Source organism: Coregonus lavaretus (genome assembly GCF_964263955.1).
Source record: "Coregonus lavaretus genome assembly, chromosome: 15".
Taxonomy (NCBI): Eukaryota; Metazoa; Chordata; class Actinopteri; order Salmoniformes; family Salmonidae; genus Coregonus; species Coregonus lavaretus.
Window position 1 is genome coordinate 46828171 of NC_140002.1, and position 15835 is coordinate 46844005.

General features: G+C 45.6%; 1 protein-coding gene across 1 annotated transcript in view; it reads right to left on the reverse strand.

Moving 5' to 3' along the window:
- The window catches only part of bco2a (beta-carotene oxygenase 2a), a 114755-nt gene extending 107425 nt beyond the window's left edge, over nucleotides 1-7330 (reverse strand). The window contains exon 1 of the mRNA XM_084178438.1: nucleotides 7145-7330. Within this exon, the coding sequence (XP_084034564.1) occupies nucleotides 7145-7172 (28 nt within the window). The 5' untranslated portion in view covers nucleotides 7173-7330. The remainder of the gene's footprint in view (nucleotides 1-7144) is intronic.
- Between the last annotated feature and the right edge of the window lie 8505 nt (nucleotides 7331-15835).

A 15835-nucleotide genomic window follows, 5' to 3' on the forward strand; every position in this document is an offset into this window, starting at 1 on the left:
CTGAGTGTGCCAAAGCGCAGAATAACTGATGAATTTACAAACTCGCAACACCTGTTGAAAATGACTGGTGTCAACTGTGCTGTTTCCAGCAGCACAGTTACAGTCACCAACTCTCTAGATAACATGAAAACAGCCTAACCAGCTCTGCTATGGCGAATAAAATGGTCAGAGTGAGGTGTTCTCTCATTTGTGTTTCGAAGTAGCTAGCAAACTAGCCAACATTTGCCAGTTAGCTTAGGTGCTCAGAGGAGGCTCCTCAGATGAGGAAGGAAAGGACCATCCTCCTCAGTGAATGTCATGAAAATACATTTTCCAAGTTATCCTTTTTTAATAAAACTATACTAAATATATTCACGTCACCAAATAATTGATTAAAACACACTGTTTTGCAATGAAGGTTTACAGTAGCCTCAACAGCACTCTGTAGGGTAGCACCACGGCGTAGCCAGGGGACAGCTAGCTTCCGTCCACCTCTGGGTACATTGACTTCAATACAAAACCTAGGAGGCTCATGGTTCTCACCCCCTTCCATAGGCTTACACTAATTATGAAACTTCCGGAGGATGTCCTCCAACCTATCAGAGCTCTTGCAGCATGAACTGACATGATGTCTCCTGAGTGGCGCAGTGGTCTAAGGCACTGCATCGCAGTGTTAACTGTGCCACTAGAGATCCTGGTTCAGATCCAGGCTCTGTCGCAGCCGGCCGCGACCGGGAGACTCATGGGCGGCGCACAATTGGCCCAGCGTCGTCCAGGGTAGGGGAGGGAATGGCCGGCAGGGATGTAGCTCAGTTGATAGAGCATGGTGTTTGCAATGCCAGGGTTGTGGGTTCGTTTCCCACGGGGGCAAGTATAAAAAAAAAATGTATTCACTAACTGTAAGTCGCTCTGGATAAGAGCGTCTGCAAAATGACTAAAATGTAAATGTTGTCCACCCAATCAAAGGATCAGAGAATGAATCTAGTACTGAAAGCAAAGCTAGAGCTAGCTAGCACTGTAGTGCATAACATGTGGTAAGTAGTTGACTCAAAGAGAGAGAAAGACAATAGTTGAACATTTTTGAACAAATTAAGTGAGAAAGAGAGAGAGAGTGAGATATTGAGTGATTGTTTTTCCACTTTAACTTAATTAACTTTACCAACACAAAAAGATCCCACTTTGCGTATTTTGTTTTGTCTACATTTGGAAAGTTTACAGAAAAATGTTGTTTTTCCATCAGGAGTGTCATGGATTTGTTTTTATCCGACATGTACTTTACTTAAATCAAAAGGTTGGAGGGTAACCTGGTTAGTGACGTTAAAGTGAGTGACTCGTAAGTAATCTACCGAATTGCATCGGTAAGAGAGCCCATTATCTGCTGATAATTTATGAAAACATTCAATGAAGATGGTTAATCCTCCTCACTGCAGGAACAATAGGTAGGCTAGTTGATCTATAGTCTCACTCTGGTCCAACATACAGTGAGGGAAAAAAGTATTTGATCCCCTGCTGATATTGTACGTTTGCCCACTGACAAAGAAATGATCAGTCTATAATTTTAATGGTAGGTTTATTTGAACAGTGAGAGACAAATTAACAAAAAAAAATCGAGAAAAACGCATGTCAAAAATGTTATAAATTGATTTGCATTTTAATGAGGGAAGTAAGTATTTGACCCCCTCTCAATCAGAAAGATTTCTGGCTCTCAGGTGTCTTTTATACAGGTAACGAGCTGAGATTAGGAGCACACTCTTAAAGGGAGTGCTCCTAATCTCAGTTTGTTACCTGTATAAAAGACACCTGTCCACAGAAGCAATCAATCAATCAGATTACAAACTCTCCACCATGGCCAAGACCAAAGAGCTCTCCAAGGATGTAAGGGACAAGATTGTAGACCTACACAAGGCTGGAATGGGCTACAAGACCATCGCCAAGCAGCTTGGTGAGAAGGTGACAACAGTTGGTGCGATTATTCGCAAATGGAAAAAACACAAAATAACTGTCAATCTCCCTCGGCCTGGGGCTCCATGCAAGATCTCACCTTCTGGAGTTGCAATGATCATGCGAATAGTGAGGAATCAGCCCAGAACTACACGGGAGGATCTTGTCAATGATCTCAAGGCAGCTGGGACCATAGTCACCAAGAAAACAATTGGTAACACACTACGCCATGAAGGACTGAAATCCTGCAGCGCCCGCAAGGTCCCCCTCCTCTAGAAAGCACATATACATGCCCGTCTGAAGTTTACCAATGAACATCTGAATGATTCAGAGGAAAACTGGGTGAAAGTGTTGTGGTCAGATGAGACCAAAATCGAGCACTTTGGCATCAAATCAACTCGCCGTGTTTGGAGGAGGAATGCTGCCTATGACCCCAAGAACACCATCCCCACCGTCAAACATGGAGGTGGAAACATTATGCTTTGGGGGTGTTTTTCTGCTAAGGGGACAGGACAACTTCACCGCATCAAAGGGACGATGGACGGGGCCATGTACCATCAAATCTTGGGTGAGAACCTCGTTCCCTCAGCCAGGGCATTGAAAATGGGTCGTGGATGGGTTTTCCAGCATGACAATGACCCAAAACACACGGCCAAGGCAACAAATGAGTGGCTCAAGAAGAGGCACATTAAGGTCCTGGAGTGGCCTAGCTAGTCTCCAGACCTTAATCCCATAGAAAATCTGTGGAGGGAGCTGAAGGTTCGAGTTGCCAGACGTCAGCCTCGAAACCTTTATGACTTGGAGAAGTTCTGCAAAGAGGAGTGGTACAAAATCCCTCCTGAGATGTGTGCAAACCTGGTGGCCAACTACAAGAAACGTCCGACCTCTGTGATTGCCAACAAGGGTTTTGCCACCTAGTACTAAGTCATGTTTTGCAGAGGGGTCAAATACTTATTTCCCTCATTAAATTGCAAATCAATTTCTAACATTTTTGACATGCGTTTTTCTGGATTTTTTTGTTGTTATTCTGTCTCTCACTGTTCAAATAAACCTACCATTAAAATTATAGACTAATAATTTCTTTGTCAGTGGGCAAACGTACAAAATCAGCAGGGGATCAAATAGTTTTTTCCCCTCACTGTATGATGAAAGAAAACAGATGTAATTGTTTTAAAAGCTAATGATAAAGTACTTTCAAAGATATTGATATAGGTCTACCGAATTAATCAGTGTTGACAATGGAGTAGTCAACTGCTGCTTTCTGTTTAGCAAATCATATGATTAACACCTGCTTCAAAGTTCACTCATACCTGTATTGCTGATAGCTGAAAATGCCTCAAAAGGAATCTTGAAATCAGCACTCTTACAAGATTCTTAAAAAAATTATTGTTGTTAAACAAGTAATACAAAATAAAATGACATACTGCAATTCACAAACAGAATGTCTTTCACTAATTTAACTGATGTGGTTCTATCTTGTCTTAACAGGTATGGACCCAGAACTTAATTGAGCATCTGTTCTGTTTATTTTAGAGACCCATTTTTACATTTGAATAAGTGCCCATTACAAAATGTGTTTTGTAACCTTTAATTAATTTCTTCAAGATAATTTGGGCTATTTACTTAATTTATTTTTTTATAAAATACATAATTTGAAAAACAAACAATTGTGGCAATTCATATCTTACTTTAATCTCAAGAGAAGACAGGTTAAATGTAAAACAAAATAATTAAATATTCTCTTACTTAGAAAATAGTCCTGATCATATAGGCCTAGACCAGCGTTTCCCAAACTCGGGACTCCTAGGGGTGCACATTTTGGTTTTTGCCGTAACACTGCACAGCTGATTCAGATTATCAAAGCTTGATGATTAGTTTATTATTTGAATCAGCTGTGTAGTGCTTGGGCAAAAACCTAAACGTGCACCCCTTGGGGAAACCCTGGCCTAGACAAAACCCCAAAAAACTAACAATACACTAAATTCATACATTTTCAGTCATTTAAATTGTACATTCAATACCACAGCAAATGCATCCAATCTGGGAGGTAAACTCAATAAATGATTCCATAATTTTGCTATATATTTCGTTCGGATGGAATCAAAGCATTAGAATTGCCCATGCTACAGATGTCTATATTGATCTGCTAATACAGCACTATTAAAGGCCCAGTGCACTACTTTTGTGAAAATTGTTTAACTAAGTGTATTTCCATTTGAGTGTTTACCAGCATTTGTAACTTGTATTTTAGTAGACACTCTCATCCAGAGCAATTTACAGTAATAAGTGCATACATTTTCATAATTTTGTACTGGTCTCCCGTGGAAATTGAACCCACAACCCTAGCATTGTAAGCACCATGCTCTACCAACTGAGCCACATCTTCACATCACATCACATTATCACAAACCACTTGATGTCTCAATGTACTCAATTACTGTATTGTGCGTTGTTTTTCTTCATGGGGATGGAAAGTCTACAGGTACAAACCTAGATGACCAGAATATGTACAATACAGTAATGTACATTTATATTAAGTGGTTTGTAAGGATGGTAAAATAATACTGCACAAGAAGTGCTTGTTTTCTATGTTATTTGATCAAGAAAAACATTGAATTTGATGTGGATGTTTTGAGTCTTTGCCCATAAATTTGCACCATTTGAGGTAAATGTTTGAGGACAGGGTTTTGTTCTTTCTGGATTCCATTAGAATGACGATCGCAGTGAAAGGGACAGGGCAACAACTCTTACAATTCCAACTATTGAATCCTGCAGGATACTGTTCTTAATTATACAACTACCTTTTTTGCGAAAGTAGAGATGCTGATTTTTTTTGTGTGCCAAAATAGAGCTTGTTCGGAAAAAAAAGTTTAACCCCTGCCATGGGGATCCTGGCTGGCTACTTTTTCTATTTGGCTGGCTACTCCATGTGCTTGTGGAAAATGAAATGGTGTTTCAGCCTACTCAGTGACACCCACAAAACACAGCTATGTAGCATTTACACAAATATTAGCATCTTAGCTCTTATTGTGGGAATCAAAAAACCAGTGCGAAATGAACCACATTTAGCATTTAGCCTATTTTACGTATTGAACATACAAATTGGACTTTACAGCGTAAGCTATGAAATAGGATATGGAGTATCAGCCTACTCGGTGACACCCACAGAACACAACTATTTTTGCACAAAAATGAATACTCACACAAGTATCCGAATACCAATGTCCATTTTGATATTCCAATATTCCAATAACGTACACATCCCTATATTCTAATAATGTACACATCCCTATATTCTATTTTATGAACAGATGTTTCTGCATTAAAGCATACACTGAGACAGTGTTTACAACATATACAGTGCCTTCAGAAAGTATTCATACCCCTTGACTTATTCCACATTCTGTTGAGTAACAGCCTGAATTCAAAATGGATTAAATATATTTTTTTCTCACACATCTACACATACTACCCCATAATGACAAAGTGAAAACAGATGTTGTGCAAATGTATTGAAAATGAAATACAGATATATCTCATTTACATAATTATTCACACCCCTGAGTGAATACATGTTAGAATCACATTTGGCAGCGTTTACAATTGTGAGTCTTTCTGGGTACGTCTCTAAGAGGTTTACAAACCTGGATTGTACAATATTTGCCCAAGGTGGTTGTTGGTCATTGCCAGACAGCCATTTTCAAGTCTTGCCATAGATTTTCAAGCAGATTGAGGTAAAAACTGTAACTCGGCCACTCAGGAACATTCGCTGTCTTCTTGGTAAGCAACTCCATTGTAGATTTGGACTTGTGTTTTAGGCTATTGTCCTGTTGAATTAATCTCCCAGTGTCTGGTGGAAAGCAGACTGAACCAGGTTTTCCTCTAGGATTTTGCCTTTGCAAGCATACCCATAACATGATGCAGCCATCACTATGCTTGAAAATATGGAGAATGCTACTCAGTAATGTTTTTTATTGGATTTGCCCCAAACAAAATACTTTGTATTTAGGACAATTGCTTTGCTTTGCCACATTTTATGCAGTATTACTTTAGTGCCTTGTTGCAAACAGGATGCATGTTTTGGAATATTTTTTTATTTTGTACAGGCTTCCTTCTTTTCACTCTGTCAATTAGGTTAGTATTGTGGAGTAACTACAATGTTGTTGATCTATCCTCAGTTTTCTCCTATCACAGCCATTAAACTCTGTAACTGTGTTAAAGTCACCATTGGCCTCATGGTGAAATCCCTGAGCGGTTTCCATCCTCTCAGCAACTGAGATAGGAAGGACGCCTATATCTTTGTAGTGACTAGGTGTTTTGATACACCATCCAAAGTTTAAGTAATAACTTCACCATGCTCAAAGGAATATTCAAGGTCTGCTTTTTTTATTCATACCCTTCTACCACCAGGTGCCCTGATTTGCAAGGCATTGGAAAACCTCCCTGGTCTTTGTGGTTGAATCTGTGTTTTGAATTCACTGCTCGACTGAGGGATCTTACAGATCATTGTATGTGTGGGGTACAGAGATGAGTTCGTCATTCAGAAATCATGTTAAAAACTATTATTGCACACAGAATGAGTCCATGCAACTTATAATGTGACTTGTTAATCACATGTTTTACTCCTAAACTTATTTAGGCTTGCCATAACAATGGGGTTGAATACTTATTGACTCAAGACATTTCAGCTTTTAGTTTTTAATGAATAAAAAACCAATTTGAAAAACATAATTCCACTTTGACATTGTGGGGTATTGTGTGTAGGCCAGAGACACAAAATCTCAATTTAATAAATAAAAAATTCAGGCTGTAAAACAACAAAATGTGGAAGAAGTCATACTTTCTGAAGGCACAATATACTCCCATTGCAAACAAGAAGTAAACCTACAGTACAGCCAGCAGCCGTTACTATAGCCTCTATGACCAACATGTCTTATCGTTCAGTCAAACAGGCTATTCCAGACTGCTGGTGTAGCTATATTTCTATATGCCATCTGTTTTCAGTAGGGACAGGAAACACACCCACACAGAGGGAAACAACAGTCACATGCAGCTATAATATGCAATAATATGTAGACTTTGAAACAACAGTAATAGGCCTATGTAAAAACGGTCATATTCAACTGTAGCCTAGGATACAACAGTAATATGCAGCTGTAGGCTATAGATGAAGAGAATACAAATATATAGGTTTAACCTTTAAAGAAAAGGAGAATAACCTTACCTGAGACCTCAAGCTTTACTGGTGGCATGGCTTGACTTAGAACACTGCTGCTGCTGTGTGAGGAATTCTGTGTGTGGAATACAGTTAGCTACAGTAGCCTGCTGTCCTTTTATAGAGATATATTTTTTGCTGGTTGCGCTCTACACTGTTCGGTAGTGAGCTGCACACTGTACTGCCAGTCAATATGGAGGCGGTGCGTTATATAATCCTGGTATGTAACCCATTGCTGATCAACAAAGGGACAGGGAGGGGAGGGAGAGTGGAACGAGAGCCAGCATAATTCAGGGAGGAGAATACAGGGACAGTTATAGAGCAGTCCACTTTCTGACCTCCACACCAGAGTTGGGGGTTAATTTCAATGTATAGATGCAGAGAACCATTGCGAAGGGTACTATTTCATTGTAGTGCTTGTTTTAATTAGATGTTGGTAGTGGGAGAAAAGCATTTTTCGTACAATTTTCGGTTTACTTTCTGAATTGAATGAAATGACTGCTTCTCACAGGCAATACTGACACACAGATTATGTTGTAGTTTCAATCATTTTTGCATTTTTTTTGTATGGCGTTTCCTAGGATATATAGTGCTTTTAGGCTTGAACTTGAACCTTTAGGCTAAGTCATGTTGTAGTGGGAAGTGATTATGACCTAATTTGGGCTATTTGTACAGCTTCTCTCACAGGGACAAGGGTCAAAAGAGTCTCATTGCTTTTTCCCACACACGCATCTCTACTATTAGTATTAAACTATTCTCTAATGGAACTATAATAAAACATACATAATAGTTCTCTGCATCTATACATTCACTGGAAATGTAAACCAATATATTGTGTATTTTTTAAATCAATTAGAAGGATGCTGGCCTGTTCAAATTATGGATATCTGAAAAATTAAAATACTTGTGTAATAAAATAACAAAATCGACATAGAGATTTAATGGACATAGAGAATAGACCAGTGGCAGTCAATGTGCGCTGGGGGCTTCACTTTCCCTGGTTCAGAAAGTGGGTCAAACATATATATGGCCGGACATACAGTGGGGAAAAAAAGTATTTAGTCAGCCACCAATTGTGCAAGTTCTCCCACTTAAAAAGATGAGAAAGGCCTGTAATTCTCATCATAGGTACACGTCAACTATGACAGACAAAATGAGATTTTTTTTCTCCAGAAAATCACATTGTAGGATTTTTAATGAATTTATTTGCAAATTATGGTGGAAAATAAGTATTTGGTCAATAACAAAAGTTTCTCAATACTTTGTTATAAACCCTTTGTTGGCAATGACACAGGTCAAATGTTTTCTGTAAGTCTTCACAAGGTTTTCACACACTGTTGCTGGTATTTTGGCCCATTCCTCCATGCAGATCTCCTCTAGAGCAGTGATGTTTTGGGGCTGTCGCTGGGCAACACAGACTTTCAACTCCCTCCAAAGATTTTCTATGGGGTTGAGATCTGGAGACTGGCTAGGCCACTCCAGGACCTTGAAATGCTTCTTACGAAGCCACTCCTTCGTTGCCCGGGCGGTGTGTTTGGGATCATTGTAATGCTGAAAGACCCAGCCTGTCACGGTTCAGACAGACGACCAGAGGACCACAATTGCGTCACACCAGAAAGTTTATTAAAACTTAAGGGAAAAGGGAAGTAGGGAGTGAATGAAGGCTCCAGGGGTAACAGGGATCCCGTCCAATGTGCTGGGTCTGTGCCTCCCCCAGTGGCAGCGATGCGTCCTATGAAGCCGGTGGTGGGTGGTCCAGAAGTCCTGGGGGGGGGAGACACAGACACAACAGGGCGGAATGAAACAAGGCAGCAGTACAGTTCAAGGGAAATCCAAAATACGTAGTAGCAAGGCAGAAGGCTGGTCAGAGTTACCGGGATTGAAGAGTAGTCAGGAGTCGTAATGGCAGAAGCAGGTCTGGATCTCCTGGGGCAGAAGAGTATCCAAAAATCAGGCAGGTCCGGGGTCACAAAACCAGGGTGAGCCAGAAGCGCGAGCAAACAGGTTCCGGGAGTGAGCTTTGCAGACGATCTGACACCGGAGAGCTGAAAGACAGGGCCTTAAATACTGGGAGAGGTAGTGGGTAATGCAGCGCAGCTGGCAGAGTAATTAGAGCAGAGCAGAGCAGGGACAGGTGGAGCTAGTTAGGCTGAGTAGAGAGAGTGGTGAGCAGAGTGGAAGAAAATTAAGGTGGTAACCCGGTGGAGTGAGAGGCTCATGACAGAACCCCCCCCCCAAGGGACGGCCCCAGAAGTCCCAAGAGCAACACCACGCCGGGCGGGAGGAGGGGAGCCGGAGGAGGGCTAGAACTCCTCCGAACGGTCCGAGTGAACGTCCTCATCCTCGGAGGAAGCCGGAGGGCCGTGGTCGGGAGATGGGACAGGTCCCGAGACAGGATCAGGCACAGGACAGGAAGCCGAGCGGGCAGGACGGTTAGGGACCCCTCTGGGGCGGCCCCTACGGATTGCAGGTTGATCAGGATGCCGTTGGTGGAAAGCGGTGATGAGAGTCCTATCCACAATCCGACTAGCTGGCACCCAGGTCCTCTCCTCAGGTCCATAGCCCTCCCAGTCAATGAGGTACTGGAGACCCCTACCCCTCCGTCTGGACCGAAGCAGGCGGCGGACGGTGTAAACCAGACCACCATCGACGAGCCGTGGAGGAGGAGGACAAGGCGCAGCAGGGACCAGCGGACTCTCATGGATGGGCTTAATCTTAGACACATGGAAAGTGGGGTGCACCCTCAGGGAATTAGGCAGTTGGAGCCGGACAGCAGTTGGGCTAATCACTCTTATGATAGGGAATGGGCCAATGAACCGAGGTGCCAGCTTCTGCGACTCCACCCTGAGTGGCAGGTTCTTCGATGACAACCACACCCTTTGACCAACATGGTAGGTGGGAGCAGGAATTCTCCGACGGTTGGCCCCGGTAGTGTAGCTGGCAACGGATCTGAGGAGTGTGGCTCGGGCTTGTGACCAGGTGCGGCGACATCGACGGGCAAAAGCAAGTGCAGATGGGCAAGTAACCTCCTCTTCCTGGCTGGCAAATAGAGGAGGCTGGTATCCATAAACACATTGGAAAGGGGACATACCGATGGCAGAGCAGGTCAGAGAATTGTGTGCGTACTCCACCCATGTCAATTGCTGCGACCAGGAGTGGGGGTTGCGTGAAGTCATGCATCGCAGTGCCTTCTCGAGCTCCTGATTAGCCCGCTCTGACTGCCCATTGGATTGGGGATGGAATCCGGAAGTCAGACTGACTGTGGCTCCCAGCAGGTGACAGAACTCCTTCCAAAAAGCGGAGGAGAATTGTGGACCACGGTCAGAAACTACATCCTTTGGCAGTCCGTGGATCCGGAAGACGTGTTCCAGGACCACCTGGGCGGTCTCCTTGGCGGTTGGGAGCTTGGGGAGGGGAATGAAGTGTGCCATCTTGCTGAAACGGTCAACTATGGTGAGAATGACGGTCATGCCACTTGAAGGGGGCAGCCCCGTGACAAAGTCAAGGGCGATGTGAGACCAGGGACGTCTGGGCACAGGCAGGGGCTGCAGCAATCCGGCTGGGGGCTGGCAGGACGACTTGTGTTGGTTGCAGATGGGGCAGGCTTGGACGAATTCCCGTACATCCTTCCTCAGAGAGGGCCACCAGAACCTCTGGGCGAGCAGGTTGTAAGTGCGGGTGGAGCCAGGGTGACAAGCTAGGCGGGAGTCATGTCCCCACTGAACGACCTGGGACCTCAGGTCTTCGGGGACAAAAAGGCGGTCAGCTGGGCAAGTGCTGGGACCTGGCTGGTTACGGAGAGCCTCCAGCACCTGTTCCTCAACAGCCCAGGTCAGAGCTGCAACGATGCAGGGACTTGGCAGAATCGACACAGGGTCCTTGGAGGGGGTGTCATCCTTCTGGAATTGACGGGAGAGGGCGTCTGGCTTGGTGTTGCGTGATCCAGGCCGGTATGACAGAGTGAAATTAAACCTGGTGAAGAACAGGGCCCAGCGGGACTGCCTGGAGTTCAACCGTTTGGCCGTGCGGATGTACTCCAAGTTCTTATGATCGGTCCAAACGAGAAATGGAATGGTGGACCCCTCCAGCCAGTGACGCCACTCCTCCAAGGCAAGCTTCACAGCCAGCAGCTCACGGTTCCCTATGTCGTAATTGCACTCAGAGGGGGACAACCGACGTGAGAAAAAGGCACAGGGATGGAGCTTCCTATCCTCCGCAGCCCACTGAGAAATCACAGCACCAACTCCCACATCCGAGGCGTCCACCTCCACAATGAATTGCCGGTCCACATCAGGCATCTGGAGGATGGGAGCGGAGGTGAACCTCACCTTGAGGGTACTGAAGGCTTTGTCGGCTGCTGGGGTCCAGGTGAAGGGTTGCTTGGTGCTGGTTAGAGCAGTGAGAGGGGCAGCAACGGTACTGTAGTTCCGGATAAACTTTCTATAGAAGTTAGCAAACCCCAGAAACTGTTGCAGCTTCTTTCTGTTCTCCGGAACTGGCCATGAAGTGACTGCTGATACTTTGGCAGGATCCATTTGGATACTTCCCTCTGCCACTATGTACCCCAGGAAGGCCACTGTCTTGACGTGAAACTCACATTTCTCTGCCTTGGCGTAGAGGGAATTCTCCAGAAGACGATGAAGGACTTGCTGGACATGGCGGGTGTGTTCAGACAGGTTTCTGGAGTAGATTAAGATGTCATCCAGGTAAACGAAGACAAACTTGTTTAACATGTCCCGCAGTACATCATTCACTAGAGCCTGGAACACAGCAGGAGCATTGGTGAGACCAAAAGGCATAACCAGATACTCGTAGTGGCCTGTTGGTGTATTGAATGCGGTTTTCCATTCATCTCCCTCCCGGATCCGCACTAGGTGGTAAGCGTTTCTGAGATCCAACTTGGTAAAAACAGTGGCTCCCTGGAGCAACTCAAAAGCAGAGGTGAGCAGAGGCAGAGGGTAACGGTTTTTCACTGTGATGTCGTTGAGTCCCCTGTAGTCGATGCAGGGGCGAAGAGATCCGTCCTTCTTCCCCACAAAGAAGAAGCCAGCACCAGCAGGAGATGAAGATGAACGGATTAATCCTGCGGACAGAGAGCCATTGATGTAGTCCTCCATGGACTTTCTTTCAGGAGCAGACAACGAATAAAGACGACCCTTTGGAGGGGCTGTTCCAGGGAGGAGGTCGATGGCACAGTCGTACGGTCGGTGAGGGGGCAGAGATGTGGCTCTTGCTTTGTTAAACACCTCTCTGAGACCATGGTAGCATTCTGGGACATTGGAGAGGTCAGGAGCGGAGTTAGTAGGTACTGGCCGAGGGGGTAGTGCGGCAGCAAGCAGGCAGGTTCGGTGGCAGTCCTCTCCCCACTCCCTGATCACCCCGGTCACCCAGTCGAGCTGAGGGTTGTGCCGGCGGAGCCATGGGTAACCCAGGATGAGGGGTTGGCCTGGAGAGGGGAGCAGGTGAAACTGGATAGTTTCTTGATGGTTTCCGGACAGACCCATCGAGACCGGGGCCGTGACATGAGTGACCGATCCGAGTAAGTGTCCGTCCAGTGCCCGGGCAGGAATAGGAGGTGTCAAACGGAGGTTCTCCAGTCCCAGTTGGCGTGCCAGCTTGATGTCCATTATGTTGGCTTCGGCGCCAGAATCCACCAGAGCAGCCAGGGTGTGAGTTGAGTCAGAGAGGCGGAGGTGAACTTGCAGCAGGGGTTTGCGGTCGGAGGACTGGATGGTCATTGAACTCAACCGGACTCCCCCTATGCCCGGTGAGCTTCGGCCCTTTAAAGGGCAGGTTACCACACGATGTCCATCACCTCCACAATAGAGGCAGAGGTTTGAAGTGAAGCGGCGCTGGCGCTCTGCAGGAGTGAGAGAGGCTCGCCCAATCTCCATAGGCTCAGACTGATCAAGCTGACCTGGGTGAGTGGCAGTAGATGACAGGAGCCCAGTCGGATCTCTCCGAATGCCGGTAGTAGGTGGACCTTGGCGCCCCCTCTCACGACGACGGGTCTGTATCCTTCTGTCGATCCTGACAGTCAGTGCGATGGCTTCATCAAGAGTGGAAGGCAGTTCATGGGAGACCAACTCGTCCTTGATATAGTCAGCCAAACTATGGAAGAACGCGTCCACCAACGATGGTGTGTTCCAAGAACTTCGTCTAGCCAGGGTTCGGAAGTCGATGGAATGGTCTGCGACTGTACGTCTGCCTTGTCGAATACTGAACAGTTCACGAGACGCCTCTGCGGTTGGTGAATCCAGGTCAAACACCCTCAGCATCTCCTCAGCAAACAGGTCGAAGGTTGCACATGCGGGGGTTTGACGTTCGAACTCTGCTGTTCCCCAGAGTCGAGCTCGGCCCGTCAGGTGAGTGATGGCATACCCAACTTTAGCCCCCTCCGTGGCGAAGGTCCTTGGCTGCAAGGAGAACTGAAGTCGGCAGCTAGTCAGGAATGGCCGGACCTGGGTTGAATCGCCGTTGAACCGCTCGGGGTTTCCAATCTTGGGTTCCGGAGCAGCGGCTGCAATGACCGGGGCAGGTAACTCGGGGGCAGGGCTGGTGGGCAGACTGGCTGGGGTAAGGTTGGTGAGGAGTTGAATGATCATGGCGAGTTGTTGTTGCTGCTGCTGGAACTGCTGCTCATGCTCATCGGTTTCCATGTCGGGAAAAGTGTGCGCTGAGTCCATAATGGTCAGATCGTACTGTCACGGTTCAGACAGACGACCAGAGGACCACAATTGCGTCACACCAGAAAGTTTATTAAAACTTAAGGGAAAAGGGAAGTAGGGAGTGAATGAAGGCTCCAGGGGTAACAGGGATCCCGTCCAATGTGCTGGGTCTGTGCCTCCCCCAGTGGCAGCGATGCGTCCTATGAAGCCGGTGGTGGGTGGTCCAGAAGTCCTGGGGGGGGGAGACACAGACACAACAGGGCGGAATGAAACAAGGCAGCAGTACAGTTCAAGGGAAATCCAAAATACGTAGTAGCAAGGCAGAAGGCTGGTCAGAGTTACCGGGATTGAAGAGTAGTCAGGAGTCGTAATGGCAGAAGCAGGTCTGGATCTCCTGGGGCAGAAGAGTATCCAAAAATCAGGCAGGTCCGGGGTCACAAAACCAGGGTGAGCCAGAAGCGCGAGCAAACAGGTTCCGGGAGTGAGCTTTGCAGACGATCTGACACCGGAGAGCTGAAAGACAGGGCCTTAAATACTGGGAGAGGTAGTGGGTAATGCAGCGCAGCTGGCAGAGTAATTAGAGCAGAGCAGAGCAGGGACAGGTGGAGCTAGTTAGGCTGAGTAGAGAGAGTGGTGAGCAGAGTGGAAGAAAATTAAGGTGGTAACCCGGTGGAGTGAGAGGCTCATGACACAGCCACGTTTCATCTTCAATGCCCTTGCTGATGGAAGGAGGTTTTCACTCAAAATCTCACGATACATGGCCCCATTCATTCTTTCCTTTACACGGATCAGCCGTCCAGGTCCCTTTGCAGAAAAACAGCCCCAAAGCATGATGTTTCCACCCCCATGCTTCGCAGTAGGTATGGTGTTCTTTGGATGCAACTCAGCATTCTTTGTCCTCCAAACACGACGAGTTGAGTTTTTACCAAAAAGTTTCATCTGACCATATGACATTCTCCCAATCCTCTTCTGGATCACCCATATGCACTCTAGCAAACTTCAGACGGGCCTGGACATGTACTGGCTTAAGCAGGGGGACACGTCTGGCACTGCAGGATTTGAGTCCCTGGCGGCGTAGTGTGTTACTGATGGTAGGCTTTGTTACTTTGGTCCCAGCTCTCTGCAGGTCATTCACTAGGTCCCCCCGTGGGGTCAAAATGATCACAAGAACGGTGAGCAAAAATCCCAGAACCACACAGGGGGACCTAGTGAATGACCTGCAGAGAGCTGGGACCAAAGTAACAAAGCCTAGAGATCTTGCGTGGAGCCCCAGATCGAGGGAGACTATCAGTGGTCTTGCTTGTCTTCCATTTCCTAATAATTGCTCCCACAGTTGATTTCTTCAAACCAAGCTGCTTACCTATTGCAGATTCAGTCTTCCCAGCCTGGTGCAGGTCTACAATTTTGTTTCTGGTGTCCTTTGACAGCTCTTTGGTCTTGGCCATAGTGGAGTTTGGAGTGTGACTGGTTGAGGTTGTGGACAGGTGTCTTTTATACTGATAACAAGTTCAAACAGGTGCCATTAATACAGGTAACGAGTGGAGGACAGAGGAGCCTCTTAAAGAAGAAGTTACAGGTCTGTGAGAGCCAGAAATCTTGCTTGTTTGTTATTGACTAAATACTTATTTTCCACCATAATTTGCAAATAAATTCATTAAAAATCCTACAATGTGATTTTCTGGAAAAAAAAATCTCAATTTGTCTGTCACCCCTTGAAAACGAATGCACACATTTTTTCTAAAATTACTTAGAATAAAATAATGAAATTAAATATGCCTTATTATGCTGTACAGTCATTCTAAAGTGCCTTTGAATTTAGTTTTATAAACACGATTTTGGCCAGTCTTTGGTTTGAGGATCATGCGGCGAGCTATGCAAGCCTAGATTGTTAATTTAGCCTAGCAGATGCTCTTATATTCCCATGCAATAATCACAGTCAACGCAAATACATTTTTAACAACAATATCATGGAATAAAATAAAATACATTTGAAAAAGATACTTTCCCAAATGAAAAAAAGTTACAAGTGTGC